We start from the raw sequence: 17,860 nt of genomic DNA, 5'->3' as shown, positions 1-17,860 counted from the left end.
GTAGCGATCAGAATTAGAAGTGAAGAGGAAAGATGAAACATGTTGAGAATAGATCTAAATGAGAATTGGACAGATAGAAGAGTAGTAATTGTCAAAGAAAGAATGAAATTTTCTCATGTTTGAGAAAGACTTGATTTTTCATTCTTTTACAGATGTGCAATACCTAACATTACTGGGAACTGGGCTAGGGAAAAGATATAGATATTAAACAAGTAAATATACAGATAGAATTATGAATGTGAAGATCTGAAAAACAAAAGAACAGTACTTTGGTACTTTGAGATCAGTTTTAGATTGGGAGGTCAGAGAAGGCCTAGATAACGTGGCTTTTAAGCTGATATTTTAAGGATGAGAAAGAACCAACTAGACTAAAAGTGAAGAGAATAGCATGTGCAAAGGGCCTGAGGCAGGAAAGGTTTTGCCATTTCAGACAAACTGAAATAGGCCGTTGTGGTTGAAGCTTAGTGAGTAAGGAGAAAGATAAAGTACAAAAGGAAGTCAGGGACTAGATTGAATATCAGTTCTTGGTAAATACATCCTTGCTGGCAATGTTAAGAGATTTTTTTCCCCTAAAACAGTAGTGTGAAGGATTTGAAATAAGGAGTTGTGGAAGTGCCTTGGAGGAGTCAAGACAGGAAGAGGAGGAACTAGTAAGGAGTTTGCTATCTGTAGTCATAGTGGTAGCTTGGATTTTTAGAGTGGTAGTGCTGGTAGAAATAAAGAAAAATGAATAGACTCAAGAGTTTCAAAGGTAAAATTGACATGCTGTGGTGATGGATTAAATGCCCAAGGGTGAGACTGAAGTGGATTGTTGTGATGGGTAGGATTCATATAGGAAAAAAATTATCCCAAAATACTCCCTAGAGGAAGAGTACCAAGGGGAGGACCTCATATATAATTATAAATTGATTCTTTCTGATGTAGAAATAAATAACTTAATTGAAAAGAACCAAATTGGCATTGCAATTCAAGAAATGATATACAAGATCTCTTCAATGTAAAGTTGTGTATTTAGGGGGCTTTCCTGAAGTCAAATACTTGAATTGGAAATGCAGAGGCATAGTGATAAATAAGACCATGAAGTTTCTGTTTGAATAATGTGTATGTTGTTATTTTTATGTGTCTGAATAATTTGTATGTTGTTTTTATCTGAAATTATTTGGGGGTTTTTGGATGATTATGTTTATTATGGTAGTTGTTTGGCTTTTAAGCTGTCTTTATGACAGGCTTTCCTCTTTCTTTCTCAGTATGACAACATTTTGATGGAAGAGGCTGCTCAGATTCTGGAGATAGAGACTTTTATCCCTCTTCTTCTACAGGTAAGAAATATAAGATCTGAGGCAAAGAAAATAGAGTTCTAAGAATGCTGAGGACAGCATCAGAAAGCTGTACAGTTTGGGTGTGCTAATTGCCATAGTTCTGTATTTTCCTTAACTTCATTATGTTTGGTATTCTATTTTAAGCCTGTAAACTTTCTTTTTTTTTTTTTTTGAGACGGAGTCTTGCTCTGTTGCCCAGGCTGGAGTGCAGTGGCACAATCTCCGCTCACTGCAAGCTCCGCCTCCTGGGTTCACGCCATTCTCCTGCGTCAGCCTCCCGAGTAGCTGGGACTATAGGCGCTCGCCACTACGCCCGGCTAATTTTTTGTATTCTTTAGTAGAGACGGGGTTTCACTATGTTAGCCAGGATGGTCTCGATCTCCTGACCTCGTGATCCACTCGCCTCGGCCTCCCAAAGTGCTGGGATTATAGGCGTGAGCCACCGCGCCTGGCCCTGTAAACTTTCTTGAATCTATTCACTCTCTATTTAGTAGTTGTTTTGCTTCCGTAAGTACTATTTAAAAATTCATAGTTTATTTCTGTAATTTTGAAAATATTTAGTAATTTTAATCAAGAAAATTACATTGTTGTGCAGTTTAGTGGGAAGATGAGCTGTTTCTTCATTTCTTTTGTTATAATTGTTTGTAGAATTATTTTTTCATATTCACTGAATGCATTGTTTTTCTTTATGCCTAAGTTTTTGAGCTAAATTGTGCTATTTAAGAATGTTTTTTACTGTACAATATTCTTTACTATTGAAGCATTAAAAACAAAATGTGGAATTCCCAACTTAAGAATAGAGACCACTCTAATATGCAGATAAATTGAGTTCCAAAAGTTGTTTTTATAAGTGAAGCCACTTGGAAGTTGGAATGTATTCTATCAGGATATGTTTCAAGGAACTAGGAGACACATAGAGTAGGAAATTGAAGTAGTAGTGTAGATAATTAAAGAAAGTAGTTTTTACTGCTTTGGTGGGTTCAGAATTGGTCCTCAGCTAATTGTGAAACATGTTTATTTCACATCTTTCCATTTCTCTTCTTGGGCTTCTGTTTCCTTCTGTGTACTCGTTACCTAATGCTGACCTAATCCTTCCAGACCTCTTTGGATTACCCTGCCTATTAAAGTAGGGTAATTCCATGCTTGCCTTCTAAATACCTCCATTCTCCCTCACCCACTGTCATCCAAGGCAATAATGTCCATAATTAGTTCACAAATTGTTCTATAAATTTGCCAGACTCCTCCTTGTGGAGCTGGTAACGATTGGTAATTTTGTAAGATAAGGAAGTCGTTTGATGAAGAGTGAGTCCCTTGGGTAATAAATTGGAGACTAGAGGATAATAGAGTATTGCCATTTCCTTACTTTTCATTTCTAGAATCCTCAGGATGGATTTAGCCGACTAAAACGATGGATTATGATTGGCGATCATCACCAGTTACCTCCAGTTATTAAGAACATGGCCTTTCAAAAGTACTCAAACATGGAGCAGTCTCTCTTCACTCGCTTTGTTCGCGTTGGAGTTCCAACTGTGGACCTTGATGCTCAAGGGAGAGCCAGAGCAAGGTAAAGGAGACAGGAAAAAAAAAATCATTCCCATTTAAGGACATTTGTTCCATGATCCAAGTATTTGTGAATAGCTTTTGTGTAGACTGTTAGCATTCCTGGCTATCCAGGAACTTGGCTACCTGTAAATCCAAAAGCACTTTTGTCGATTACTGCAAGAGATATGAATGGACCAAATAATTTATTTCCTTCATTTCATTCATTAAGATTAATTTCAGTAAAGTATAATCTAAGGGCTTCTTTTTGTTGTCCCTTCTCCTTCATGCCCCAAAAGGTATACAGTTAATATAATTTTGAAATCTTAAAAAAAAAAAAAAGTGAACAAGAGGAGAACACACCAATTCTTACTTCATAAAGGATGCAAGCCCCATCTCATAGTTACCTCCAAATGTCCTCAATTTTTAGTCTGCCTTGACTTTTTAATTTAAGGGATAAAGATAGCATTGATCTCAGAGAGTGTGATAGAACTCTTAGTTTTGTAGTACCTTCAGTCTTCTGACCCTTGGTTACGTGAAGTAGGGAAGCTAAGGTTGAAAGAGCATTATTGCTTAAAAGATGAGCAAAAATGGCTAACATGAAAATTTGAAAGAAGCACAGAAACAGAGAAACCTCCTTAGGTATATTAAAAGGGATTTTACACTGCTAATATTTTCTGTTTGTGGGGGGATTTGTCTTTGGAAAGCTTGTGCAACCTCTACAACTGGCGATACAAGAATCTAGGAAACTTACCCCATGTGCAGCTTTTGCCAGAGTTTAGTACAGCAAATGCTGGCTTACTGTATGACTTCCAGCTCATTAATGTTGAAGATTTTCAAGGAGTGGGAGAATCTGAACCTAATCCTTACTTCTATCAGGTAAGAAAAAATAGGAAGCTTTTAAGTTTATTTTGCATTTGCTGGCCGACGTATGCCTAAATCAGTGATACTTAACCATTTGGCCATTGAGAAAAGGAAAGTTGGAACCCCACCTTACACACAATTGATTAAAAATACATGCACTAAGAAGACTATAAACAAACTAGAAACTACTAGAAGAAAATATTGATGAATATATAGTGTTACAGTGAGGAAGGTCTTCCTAAGCTTGTTACAAAAGCAGAAATCATAAAGAAAAATACTGATTGGAGAAAAAATTTATTTTCAATATTTAAAATTTGTTTCAATATTTAATGAACAATAAGTTGAATTCTGAATATATTTATAGAACTCAAATTACTTAAAAAATCAAGACTAATAGAAAATATGGTATGCAATTCATATTTTATAACAAGTGTAAATCACTGAATCACATTTTCACTTCTTTAACAATGCTCAGGGTTGGGGTAGGTTTGGGGAAACTTTATTCTCATACAATGCTAGTAGGAAAATAATTTGGTGGACAGATTGTTAACATATATTAAAAACAATGTTCTCACTTCTAGGAATTTATCCGCAAAAATAATTGGGCAAGTTTGCAAAGACTTGTATGCGTAATGCTCATCATTGCAAATTATTTTGGAAATGAGAAACAACCTAAATATCTGTCAGTAGGGATTAATTGCATTATTACATTCCATATAAAAGAAATACTAGATAGCCACTAAGAATGATAACATTGTGTTTACTAACAGGAAGAATGTTTATGCTATATTAAGTGGAAAAAAATTGCAAAGTGTATCTATATAGTCATCTCATTTTAAAAAGGAGCAGCAAATATATACGTATAGAAATATGTGCAGATAATCTATACAAAATGACCTGGCAGCGTATACATCAAAATATAGTCTTTGGTTGATAGCATTTGGGGTTATTTTAAATTTTTCTTTTCTCTCTTTCTCTTTACAGCAAAATATCCAATATAGGTTGTTATATAAATTAGAGATCTTGAGTTATTCATAAAAAAGCATCATAGATCATCAGCTTAAATGTGTATGTGTAGATGTAACTCATGCAGATCTTATTTTCCCTCCAAATATTTGGTTATATTAAATCAAGTTACTCTATTTGTGTACTTACTGCCTGAGAACAGATGTGACCTTTTAAATGATAACTTTAAAAATATTAGAACCTAATTCAAATCAGTGATGTTTCCTAATAGCCACCTTAGAAATTAATTAAGTATTCTGTCAGTAATCAACTGATGTTTTCATTACATTAATAGTTTTTGGAATTTCTCCTTTGAGTCAGTTTCACTGCTTGAGTCATACTGTACTATGGATTGAAGCATTTTTATGCAGATTGGTTACCTGTTTTTCTTTTTCATTAAGCCTAACTCTAGATGAGTTTTTAGCGAGTCAAGAAATAAATATATTTTCAGATGATGATTTGCCACCATTAAATATATTTCTGAAGAGTTGAAAACACTATCCCCCAAAATAAGAATATTATGCATTTAAGTGATAACATTCTAAGAATTAGTGTCTGAGAGGGAAAGACTAGGTGGATAAATGAATAAAAGTCACTAATTGGAAGGGGACTTGACTCATTTGGAGTGAGTTCTAAAATGTTTGGTCACAATACAGTTCATGTTGTTTTATTGTTAATGCTTCATGTCTAACCTTTGGGCAAAGTACCAAATTGGGAAATGTTAAAGAACAAGAAAACTTAAATGCTTGTAACTCAAGCTGTGTGTCACAAAGAACCAGAATATAAATGATATTTCTAGAAGTCTTACAGTAATCTTTCTGTTTCCTTTGCATGAAATCCAGCTTCCTTTTTTTTTTTTAATATTGTGTTTATATTCTTATTTTACTTTCTTCTTTCATCTAGTACTTTGGATTTAGTCTCTACTAAACTGGATCAAACAGCTTTGTGTGTGATTCCTCACCTTTAGGTTGAATAAGCCTTAGTTTTAAGCTCCTTACTAGTCTGTAGTTTAACAGTAAACCAGACTGACCAATTTGAGGTCACATCCTCATCCCACCTAAAGTGATCTAGTAGAAGTGACAACCATCATGCAGAGAACAGAAACAAAGCATACAAAAAACATTAAGAAACATGAGGAAGAAGGAAAAGCATTGTGTAAAAATTGAGTCAACTATAATACTGCTAGGTGTATATGCTGTTAAACTGGGTATTGTGGAGTGCAGTGGCGCAATCTCGGCTCACTGCAAGCCCCGCCTCCCGGGTTCACACCATTCTCCTGCCTCAGCCCTCCCGTGTAGCTGGGACTACAGGCGCCGGCCACCGCACCCGGCTAATTTTTTGTATTTTTAGTAGAGACAGGGTTTCACCCTGTTAGCCAGGACAGTCTCGATCTCCTGATCTCATGATCCACCTTACTTGGCTTCCCAAAGTGCTGGGATTACAGGCGTGAGCCACCGCGCCCGGCCCTGTATTGGCTTCTTAGTTACTTTGTTCCTTTATAGTTTTGTGTCTGTGTGTAACTACAGTTGTGGTACACTGTATATTATTTTTTATTTTTTATTTTTTGAGATGAGATCTCACTTTGTCACCAGGCTGGATTGCAGAGGTACAATTGCAGCTCGCAGCAACCTCTGCCTCCTGGACTCAAGCGATCCCCCCACCTCAGTCTCCAGAGTAGCTGAGACTATAGGCATGTACCACCACGCCCAGCTAATAATTGTGTTTTAGTAGAGACAGGGTTTCACCATATTGTCCAGACTGGTCTCAAACTCCTGGACTCAAGTGATCTGTCTGCCTTGGCCTCCCAAAGTGCTGGGATTACAGATGTGAGCTACCATACCTGGCCAGAATAGTATTAATCTATATTGGGATTGTTGTGGTCTTTGGAATATTAAGCCTTTAAGTTGGTAAGTTTTATTTTAGGATTGTTCCTTGTATTGCAAATTAAAAGTTTTCATTTATCAGTGTTAATGTAGCATAAGATTATCCCTCAGTTTTATGAAAGGTGTTTACTTATCCAAGTTACTAAGTCTTCACTTCTTGCAGTGTGCAAAGTGAACAAATTGTGCTTATCTACATCAGACCTTTCCTCTATAAAATTGAAACAAAAGCAAATAAATGCACAATCTGATTGTGTTTGCATTACAGAATCTTGGAGAGGCAGAATACGTAGTAGCACTTTTTATGTACATGTGTTTACTTGGTTATCCTGCTGACAAAATCAGTATTCTAACAACGTATAATGGCCAAAAGCATCTTATTCGCGACATCATCAATAGACGATGTGGAAACAATCCATTGATTGGAAGACCAAACAAGGTACTTTTATAATTATAATAAGTTCTCTTATTCATCATTTTGGCAAGATGGAAATGTTTATATTGTTCTACTTTATCTCTTTGCTATCTCTTTTTAAGATAGTTGAGAAAATGAAATAATGGTAACTATAAATAATTCTCTGACAACCCTATCTGGCAGTCTTGCTGGTTTGCTGTGACTTTCTATCTCAACTACTGCATAAAAGATATTTATTGATGGTAACAGAAATAAATGTTTCTGAAACTTTTTGTTCATAAAATGATATATAACAAAATTACATTATAATTTGTGTACTGTAATGAGGAGTATGTTTGTTTTGCTTTGCAGAGATATAATTTAGACTGCTTTTTATTGTGTATAAGGGGAGGTTGTCTTGGGAATAAGGGAAGATTGTAAAATGTATTCAGACCTTGGGATTTAAAAAAATATTTTTTTATATAATGAAAAATGCATAATAGCAAATAAAATGATGCTTCTTTCATTAATGAAGGGTTGAATACATTAGAAAACACATAAAGATAATACTAATGATAAAATTAGGACTTTGGTTATGAACATGGCTATGTAAAAGCTCACCTTTTTTGGAAATTATGCAAAAGTAACAGGAAAATGACAGAAAGAGGGGACAAACTCTATTTTTATAGACTATCTGGACAGTAGTAGAAGAAAAGGGGGCCTTTTGTTATGAAAATCATCCAGCCTTCAGAAAACAGCCTTGCTCGCCCCATCTTAACGTCTCCCACGTAGCTAATCTAAGAAACTTACTTATTCAGTGATAAATAGTATAAAGGGAACTAGCACAAGCTCAATTTATAGGAAAAAATGAAGAACAGAAAAACATAGATAGGATACATGCTCTGGAAAACATGTTGGCCTGGAAAAGATGAAATTTTTAAATATACATTTTGCTGTAAATTGGAAAATACTTAATGAAGTAACCATATCTTTGAGGAACAGCTACAAAGCAGAGAAATGTAAGAACTCAGAAAGAGATGAAATGTAAGCTGGAAGAAAATAAAATCAGTGGAATGAAAACAAAATCAAAGGAATATAGGGAAGAATAGACACTGCAGAATACTTCATAAGGAATAGAGTGAAACTAAGAAACTAATAATTTTGCAAGTTTAGAAATAGAAGGACCTCAATATTTGAGTCCTTTTACAGAAAATCTGACTCAAATAATAAGGAAAGTTACTGTCTCTCATAACAAGATGGAAATAGGGTGGTTCCAAGGTTGGGTTACAGGGTAGCTCAATGATGTTATTCTGCCCTGCCAATGTCAGTATGTGAGCCCATTTCTCCACATGGTCAGAGTGGCAAAAGAATTCCCAGGTATAATAGCCACACATAACAACAAAGGACTTATATCCAGAATATATATGAACTCCTATAAAAGTTATTACTAAATAAGGCAGACCAATACAAAATGGGCAAATGACTTGAACAGACACTTCACATAGGAAGACCTACAGTTAGCCAATACGTCATGAAAAAGTGCTTACCATCATTAGTTGTCAAGGAAATACAAATTAAAACTACAATGATATACCACTACCTACCCAAAAGAATATGTAAAATGATGAAGATTGACATTATGACAAGTGTTGGCAAGGATGTACAACAACTGAAACTAGAACGGGAACATTGCTGGTGAATGTGTAAAGTGGGATGGCAATTTTGGAAAAGTTTGACAGTTTCTTATGAAGTATGCATTTACTGTACAGCTCAGCAGTTTCACTTCCACATATTTATTCAAGACTGATGAAAACATGTCCACAAAAATATTTGTACATGAATATTTATTGCAGCTTTATGCAAAATAGCTTCAAACTAGAAACAGACCAAATTTTCATGAACAGGTGAATGGATAAACTGGTATATTCATTCAGTGAGAGAATACTCAAAAAGGTATGAATTTCTTGTGTACACACACATGAATATATCTCAGAAACATGCTGATTGAAAGAAATAGGACACAAAATAATATATCCTTTTGATGCTATTTTTATGTAATTCTGGAACTGGCAAAAAATAATCTATAGTGACAGAAAGTAAATCAGTGGTTCCCTGGGGCTGGTGGATGCAGATTTGACCAAAATGAGGCCTGAGGTGATGGACATTTTTATTGTGGTGGTGGTCACATGGGAAAATGTATTGTCAAAATTCATCAAATTGTAAACTTGAACACATTTTATTGTGTAGAAACTATACCTCCATGTAGTTGACTTAAAAAGTGTTTTGTATACTTCTTAAAGATAGACTATAAATTACCGTTTCTGCAGGGTAAGCAATAAACTTTTTGTTGAATTGATGAAAAGATAAATGCCTGAGTTGCCAATATTAGTGACTGAAACCTTTCTGAACTTCCCTATTTGTACATACACTGTTTCTTTTCTTTTCTTCTTCTTTTTTAAAAACAAAACAAAACAAAACAGGGTCTTACTCTGTTACCCAGGCTGGAGTGTAGTGTCATGATCTCAACTCACTGCAACCTCCACCTCCTGGGCTCAAGCAATCCTCCCAACTTAGCCTTCTGTGTACCCGAAACTACAGGCACACGCCACCATGCCCAGCTAATTTTTGTATAATTTGTAGAGATGGGATTTCACCGCATTGCCCAGGCTGGTCTTTAACTCCTGGGCTCAAGCTGTCTGCCCACCTTGGCCTCCCATGTACATATATTTTCAAACTGAACAGAAAGTACAATGAAGATTATTTGTTTTTTTTTCTTTGATGGAGGAATGCTGTAGACATTTACTAGTGGTATATTAATTAATAAATAAGCATATTAAGTTATGTTGCTGAGCATCAAACTGGGATACCAGTTAATAAGCTAGACATAGTCCCTGCTTTCATGAAGTTTTGCAGTCTAATGGGGGAAGACTGTTAATTCCAAAAATAGTTATTTAGTTATCAGCAAAGGTGAAGACAAGTGCTATAAGTGTGAATAACATAAGGATGTAGTTTGATCTTGTTAGAATGGTTTATTTAATAACATTCGTTAACTTGTTCTTGGAATTCCAAGTCTATGATTATGTTTCTTTTGAGTTTGATTATTTTAAGGATAAGATGTTTGTTTGTAGCACATTAAATGATCTCTAGCATCTTTTGGCTTTGCAAATGCACCATATTTTCCATTTTTTATTTCTAGGTGACAACTGTTGATAGATTTCAAGGTCAACAGAATGATTATATTCTTCTTTCTCTGGTACGAACCAGGGCAGTGGGCCATCTGAGGTGCGTAGGAAAAAACTTTCATAATGTTTATTGAACTTGACTATCTATTTCAATTTTGAAATTCTGTGGCTAAGTGTTCTAAATATTTTTTAAGTTTAAACTATAATTACTCGGCAACATTTGCTGCTTTTTGTTGGAATGTAACATCAGATTCCTTGTAGTAACTATTGTCATTGCTGCTGGATATTTTTACTCTTAAATGTTTTAGTAATTTTAACAGTTTTACTCTTTAACTCTATTCAGAGATAGCATTTTATCATAAAATCTTAATCTGTCCTGTATCTGTTAGAAACGTAATATCAGAAATTAAAGGAGATAAAGAAATTAAAGTCTTCAGAATAAATTTTCATTGTATAATATGTTTTCTCATTTTTTTTCATACACAATCTTTCAGCTTCAGTGTTAGAGGATAAAGGAGCCATTTGTTCTCCCTGGATTAAGAATTGTCAAAACAAACAATAATCTATTTTTATCATTTATTATGATGTATATATGTGTTAGAGATTTATGGAAATAATATCTTCTTATTATAAAGCATCCATTTAGTTTTATATAAACCTTCATGTTACATGACATACTAACAAAACTAAGGAGAGTTTATTACTTTATTGGATAGACATGAAAAGAAAATTCTCCAGGCTCTCATAATATTGTCATTAAGATCTATTTGAAGCTTAACCCAGTAATCAGGTTTCATGAGATTGATAACTTTTATGTAAGGGTAAGTAAAGATGTAATGGTTTAAGAAATTGTTTCGCATTCTAAAATAGTTTGTTTTTGCATATTAAGTGTCAAGCCAGTATTTACAGACTTAACTTTTCTAAAAAGCAATTCTTTCTTCTCACTGAGATTTATAAACTGCCGTCTGAATGGGCTGTCACTATGGTTTACATAATTAACATAATTAACATCTCAAAAACTTACAGTATGAATATATGAACACTCCTTCCGCCCCCCTCCTCTCCCTACCTGTTTTCTTAACTCTGTGGTACTTGGTCTTCAAATTCCAGTGACTTTAGTTCTATGCTGCCCTTTGCCTAATGTTTCTGTAAACTTAGAAAAAAAGAAAGATTTTGATGATAAAATGCTTATAAATGAAGGGTTAAAAGAACACCCGATTTCAGTATTGTCTTGAACGTCAACATTTTCTAGCAAAAATACCTTTATCCCAATAAGGTAAATTTATTTGTACTTGCCAAAATTTTCCTTTGAAACTCCAACTTCTTCATGGGGGATAGTGTTGGTGGCGGTTGTGCATAGAAGTGATATGTCAGTTTATTATTTATGATTCTAGTTACCCAGGTAGCTTAGCCTAGGTATCTTAGCTAGAATTTTATCAAACTTTTAATAAAAATTTCTGATTTTTAGAAAGCTAATCTTTCAAATTCTTCCTTTTATATATAGGCAAGAAACTATTTCTGTTTCAGGATACCAAGGAAACCTACCTTCCTGCCATATTTCATTTTTTTAATAACATTATTGAGATGTAATTTGCATATATAATTTATCTATTTAAAGTGTTCAATTCAATGATTTTTTGGTATATTAACAGCTATGCAGTTATCTCCAAATCAATTTTAGAACATTTTCATCACTCTAGCAAGAAACCCTGTACTTAGCAATCACTTCCCTCCCCTGTCCCCCAAACCCTTGGCAACCACTAATTTACTTTTTATCTCTGTAGATTTGCCTATTTTGGACACTTAATATAAATGGAATCATATAATATATGGTCTTTTGTTACTGGCTTCTCTCACTTAACATATGTTCAAGGTTCATTGTTGTAGAATATATCAGTACTTCATTCCTTTTCATCGCTGAATAGTATTCCATTGTGTGGCTATGTCACATTTTATTTATCCATTCATCAATTGGACATTGGGTTGTTTCCATTTTGTGGCTATTAGAATGAATAATGCTGCAATGAATATGCATATACAGTTTTTATGTGAACACTTGTTTTTCTTTCACTTGGTTATAGACCTAAGAGTAGAATTTCTGGGTCATATGGTAACTCTGTATTTAGCATTTTAGGGAACTGTTAGACTGTTTTCCAAGTGCCTGCCTTATTTCTTTTGCTCACACCTTTTTTCAGCTAGGGTGGACTAATTGGGTGATTGGGTTGGAGCCAGCTTCAGTTCCAGAGGCCTGTTTGAGGACAATGTGGAGCTGTTTAGTAGCCAGAGTAGTGGTACAGTTCTGGTCCCTTTTCCAGCATTCATTGTTCTTGTACCGAACTGATTTGGACAGCCTAGCTACCAATAGAAATGCGTGTAACCTGTTCTGAGCCAAGTAATGAGGCTGCAGCTTTCCTCTGTTGTTTCCTCATAGGGGTTCTATCAGAGTGTTGGCGTTGTTGTTTAACAGTGCTTTTCCTCTCTAGCCATCTTCTGGGGACTAAGAAAGAATGTTGCAGTCCACATTGCCCTGCTTTCAAGACATAACTCCAAGGAGCTCTGCCTACTCATGTTACCATCCTTTGTTTTTTTGCCTGGTGGTTTGTTATGTTCATACTATTTGGTCATTCATTTAACAAACATTTTCAGATCCATCCATTGTTTGTCAGTGTGCTAGATTCTTAATATTTAGTAATAGATCTAACATTCATGATCTCTGCCCTTCTGGAGTTTAGGGTCTAGTGACATTAATATATCCTTGGAAGATCCCTACATTTGAATCTGCAGAAAATTTTTAGTTCAAATTTCCTCATGTACAATGGAGATCACACTTACAAAAGCCACTTTAATGCACTATAGCACTGAAGGCTGGGGAAAAGTTTTCTCAGAGAGACCATACAGTGTTCATTGCAATAGTGCTGTACCTGTGCTCTGTCTAGAGAGAGGGCCTTCTGGATGTGAGGGGGATTACAGTGGTCACCATGAAAACAACAGTTTGTCACCTGCTTCCACCACTAACCCTTTTTCCCCCAAACAACATTAAATTCCACCATAATTTTATTTGTAACATTTGTGTGAGAATTTATGCTAAGTATTTCTAGCAGTGTACCTTCAGTTACCAGTGTTGGAACTACCCAACTGTAGTATGACCCCTTGGGGTTCTAAGGAAATATGGCAAAAATAATAATTTGGCTTACAATAAACTAGAAAACAATATTTCCTTCATGAATCCAGTGTGTCACAAATGTGGAGATTCCTCAAAGTTCCTGTAAAGGAATATGTCTTTTCCTTCTACCTAAATGAGCATGTCTTAATTTTGTTTGTTGCTGGGGGAAGGCTACCTATCCCTGCTCTGTCCCCTCACACACATACACATAACACAAGAATATAAGTGATAGTATATGCTGGTGTCACACTGTACCTCCTTAAGGAAACTAGATTCTTTTAAGACCATAGACTAGACCATAAAACACCACAGAAAATGAGGTTGAATTAGAGATACTCCCCAAATATCTTGCATTACACAAAGAAAAGCTATTAGATAAATAGTCCAGTTCCTGGTTTGTCTGTCTCTCTGAATGTTACAGAGAATAATCTCTGTAACATTAGATCTCTGTAACACTCTTTTACACGTTCTTTCAGAGATTGGAGGTGATTCTCCCAGGCTTTATTATTCTTCATGAAAGTCTTCTCTTTTGCATAGTACTCAAAAATTTAGCCATCTAAAAACATCTCCAGTAAAAAAACTGTCCTCCGCATTTGAAACCAGAATTACCTTTTCTCACTAAAACACATTTTATCTAATAGTGAGGTGAAATTACATTAGCCCTCTTTACATTTATTTGATTCAAACCTTTTTTAAAAAAACTTAGGTTCTTTTAAAAAATAGATTAAAGAAAAATGACATGATTCATCAGATAGCCAGCTACATATATAGTTTGATCATTCAATTGAACCATTTTTATCACTGTTTTTATGAACACTGAGTACCTATTATAGGCCAGGCATTGAATCTAAATACTAGAATAAATACATGGATAAGATATATTATAGGCTGACTGTCCCTTATCTGAAGTTTCAGATTCTGAATTTTCACATTAGGGATGCTCAACTTGTATTGTTTTATAGCATCATACTATATTTCCATTTGTACTTATTGTTGTAAATAAGTATCAAACAGTGTGGTAAGAGTTATCTAGGAAGTAAAATTTTACCTTGATGGAGCCTGGGATTTTGGTAGGTGAAGTGGAAGAAGAGCTAGTTCAGATTGACTCAATGACAGTGATGCATTAAGTTGGTAACTGATGATTGAACTATACTGTAATACTAATATATTACTTAGACTTTTTAAATAAATGCATTGGTTATTTTGTGATCCTCCCCCTCAAAAAACCAACAAGAGGTTAGTAATAAAGCCTTAACTTTTACTTGGTTTATTAGTCATGTAACATTGATTAACTTCTATTAAGTTTTTAAGAAGCGTAACTTTTTATTGCCGGGGCTTAACACGACTATCTAATGAAATATGTAAAAAACAAAACAAAAAAAAGCTGCATAAATGTTAATAATCTTGAAGTGTGCTAATTATTTTGTTTATTTCCTAAAGGGATGTCCGTCGCCTGGTAGTGGCCATGTCTAGAGCCAGACTTGGACTTTATATCTTCGCCAGAGTATCCCTCTTTCAAAACTGTTTTGAACTGACTCCAGCTTTCAGTCAGCTCACAGCTCGACCCCTTCATTTGCATATAATTCCAACAGAACCTTTCCCAACCACTAGAAAGGTAGGACTTCTTTCTTCATTTTACAGACAGCATTCCTCAGAGTGGGAAATTGGGATTTTCTTATAGGTGACCACATTAGCTTGGAACATTATTATAGATAATTTAGTCCCTGTTTTAGAGTGTGCTGCACTGAAGAACTGAGTTAGATTTTCTATATAAAAATAATACCGGCAGGGTGCAGTGGCTTATACCTATAATCCCAGCACTTTGGGAGGCCGAGGTAGGAGGATTGCTTGAGCCCAGGAGTTTGAGACCAGCCTGGGCAACATAGCGAGACCTCGTCTCTATATAAAAAATAAATAAATAAAAATTAAAAATAATAATGTCAGCCCACATTTAGTCACTACCATGTATTAGGCAGACAGTTCTTTACTACATTTTCTCGCTTTCATCTCAGTAAAAACAGCCTATTAGGTTATTAGATTATTTTATTAACCCCATTATACAAATGGAGAAACCTAGGGTCAGAGAAGCTAAGTAGCTTGGCCATGCATCTGGCAGATAGAGGATCCAAGATCTGAAAAGCCACGAGGTCTTTTCGAATAACATCCGAGTTCATGTGATTTATCATTTTTCTATACTGTTCGTCTTCAGCTTTGTAAGGAGAACTTAACTACTTACTTGAAAATAGAGCAATAAATAGTTGAGTTCTTAAGAAGCTTACATTCTGGGGAAATGAGGGAGGAGAGAGCACATATATTTAATGAAAAGATAGAGAAATACTACTCCCTCTTATCCCCCCTTCTTTCTCCCCTTTTCCTAGCACCTTCCCTCCTTAGGTAACCAGTCTCTTTAGTTTCTCATTTAATCCTTATATTCCTTTTGTATAAAGGAGAAGAGATATGTTTATTTTTGTATTATTTTCCTTCTTACATGAAGGTTATTATGCTATAGACTTTTGGGCTTTGCTTTTTTATTTAATGAATTGTCCTGGGGGTCCATTGGGTTTTAAATAACATTATTTTAGATGTTCACAGTATACGTCTTCCCTCCACACCTCTAAAAAAATCTTAAGTCTTGTGTGTTTAATAATAATAAGTACTTTTTAAAAAACTGCCTTTTTATTTACTTATTTTTGAAGAAATGCTGCTGTGGAGAAATAGGAAAATGGTGGAGAGAGATCATGGGGTGGTAGGGTCACATAAAGCCTCAAGTGTCAGGCTCAAGTCTAGACACAATCCTATTATATCTGACTTTCTCCATCTTTTGTGGGCTGTTAAACAGGCAAATTCCTGACAAGAGGTCTGGGACAGAGCCTAGGTGTCATCATGTGTAACAAGCTCCCCAGGTGCTTTCTATGTAAGGGCTACACGTCACACCTGAAGAAATCTGAAGTGCAGGTCAGACAGTATCACTGAACAGAAGGCTTGGAAACCCAGGCTTTAGATAACACTCATGAGTTCAAGACCCTGGGGAGGTTAGGGCTGAGAACATCTCCCCATCTTCTGCTCAAGACATAGTGAGGGGCAGAGTGCTGTGTCTCAAGGAAAGGCAGTTCTTGGCAAGACTCCAGAAAATAAGCTAACAAACAAAAACTCTTCCATGTTCCTAGTCATAATAACATGGCAGTATTTGTACATACGAGTTCTGACCATTGCAGAAAATAACCATTAATCAAAAGAATACCTGCTTAGATGGAATGCTGCCATCCTGCTTACTTCTGAGAAGTGTTGTTTAATTTACTAAATTATTTCTAACTTCATGTTCTTTAAATAATTTGTCACTTTAAGATTGAATCCTCCTTTTTTGGGGTATGTTTTTTACCTTAATGGTTTTCTAAATTGTTCCTATCATAAGAAAGGATAAGACTTTATAAACATTTTATTAATAACTATAAATAAGAAAGTTGTTAATCTGTATTTTAGGGTGGTTTACAAAGAAGTGCAAGTTCTGTATTTTCTTGATTTGCTTTACTACTTTACCTACACTTATAGAGCATTGTTTCTTAGATTGTTGTCAGAAGCTACAAAGAATCAGCTCATTCCACCCAGACCTTCTGAATCCGAATCTGTAGGGGCTAGAGCCTAGGTGCCTGCAATTTAACAGTCTACCCCAGCCTGATAGACACTAAAATTTTAAAAAGAGCGTTTGAATATTCATCCTCTTGACTCATAGTCATGTATTAAATAAAAGTAAATGTTAGCGTCTTATTTTTTAGGAAAATATAAATAGGACAAAGAGTGTTACTATTTTCTTTCTGAATTATCTTATGAACTGTCTTTGGAGCATGCACAGTCTTAGAAACTGCTGTTTCAGACCATGTTGACTTTTCTCTCTAGTCAAATAATTACTTATCTCTTACTAATTCTTTTATATTAGATAGTAAACTAAAACCCATACTTCACTTACCAGCCCAAAATTATATTACAAGCTGGCGACTCTTAGCTCTTCTGGTCTCTAACTTTTCTAAATTTCAGTGGAATCACTATTCTTCATGAAGTCTTTTTTTTTTTTTTAAAATAATCTTTTTTTAATGGGAGTCACATGGCCAGCAGGCAGAGCATGCTGACCTGGGCCCCCTTTTTATTCTATTTAAGTCTTTTTTTTTTTTTTTTTTTTAACATTCATGAAGTCTTCATTCTACTCTTCATACTTGCATTTCATATCCTCTTACGGTTAGTTCTTCCATACCCTAATCATGTTTATTCATAAGATTAAGAAATGGGTTTATGTTGAAGTGTTACCTTCTAGGGTTGTTTTACTAGATACTTAACATTCTTTTTTCCTTTTTCTAGAATGGAGAGAGACCATCTCATGAAGTACAAATAATAAAAAATATGCCCCAGATGGCAAACTTTGTATACAACATGTACATGCATTTGATACAGACTACACATCATTATCATCAGGTGAGTTTCTCAAAATTGACTTTTATTTTTCTTGCTGTAGAAATAATTTT

The 17,860-nt window shown here is 35.0% G+C and overlaps 1 protein-coding gene across 5 annotated transcripts in view; it reads left to right on the top strand.

The window, feature by feature from the left end:
- Window positions 1–17,860, top strand: part of AQR (aquarius intron-binding spliceosomal factor) — a 154,036-nt gene that overhangs the window by 129,034 nt on the left and 7,142 nt on the right. For all 5 annotated transcript variants that reach the window (XM_050797539.1, XM_050797537.1, XM_050797541.1 and 2 more), the window contains 7 exons: window positions 1,248–1,319; window positions 2,696–2,883; window positions 3,566–3,737; window positions 6,876–7,046; window positions 10,198–10,283; window positions 14,787–14,961; window positions 17,697–17,810. In XM_050797539.1, coding sequence (XP_050653496.1) covers window positions 1,248–1,319; window positions 2,696–2,883; window positions 3,566–3,737; window positions 6,876–7,046; window positions 10,198–10,283; window positions 14,787–14,961; window positions 17,697–17,810 — 978 coding nt within the window. The remainder of the gene's footprint in view (window positions 1–1,247; window positions 1,320–2,695; window positions 2,884–3,565; window positions 3,738–6,875; window positions 7,047–10,197; window positions 10,284–14,786; window positions 14,962–17,696; window positions 17,811–17,860) is intronic.

This window comes from Macaca thibetana, chromosome 7 (genome assembly GCF_024542745.1).
Source record: "Macaca thibetana thibetana isolate TM-01 chromosome 7, ASM2454274v1, whole genome shotgun sequence".
NCBI lineage: Eukaryota > Metazoa > Chordata > Mammalia > Primates > Cercopithecidae > Macaca > Macaca thibetana.
The sequence above is the reverse complement of the archived record's forward strand: the minus strand, read 5'-3'. Positions and strand labels throughout refer to the sequence as shown.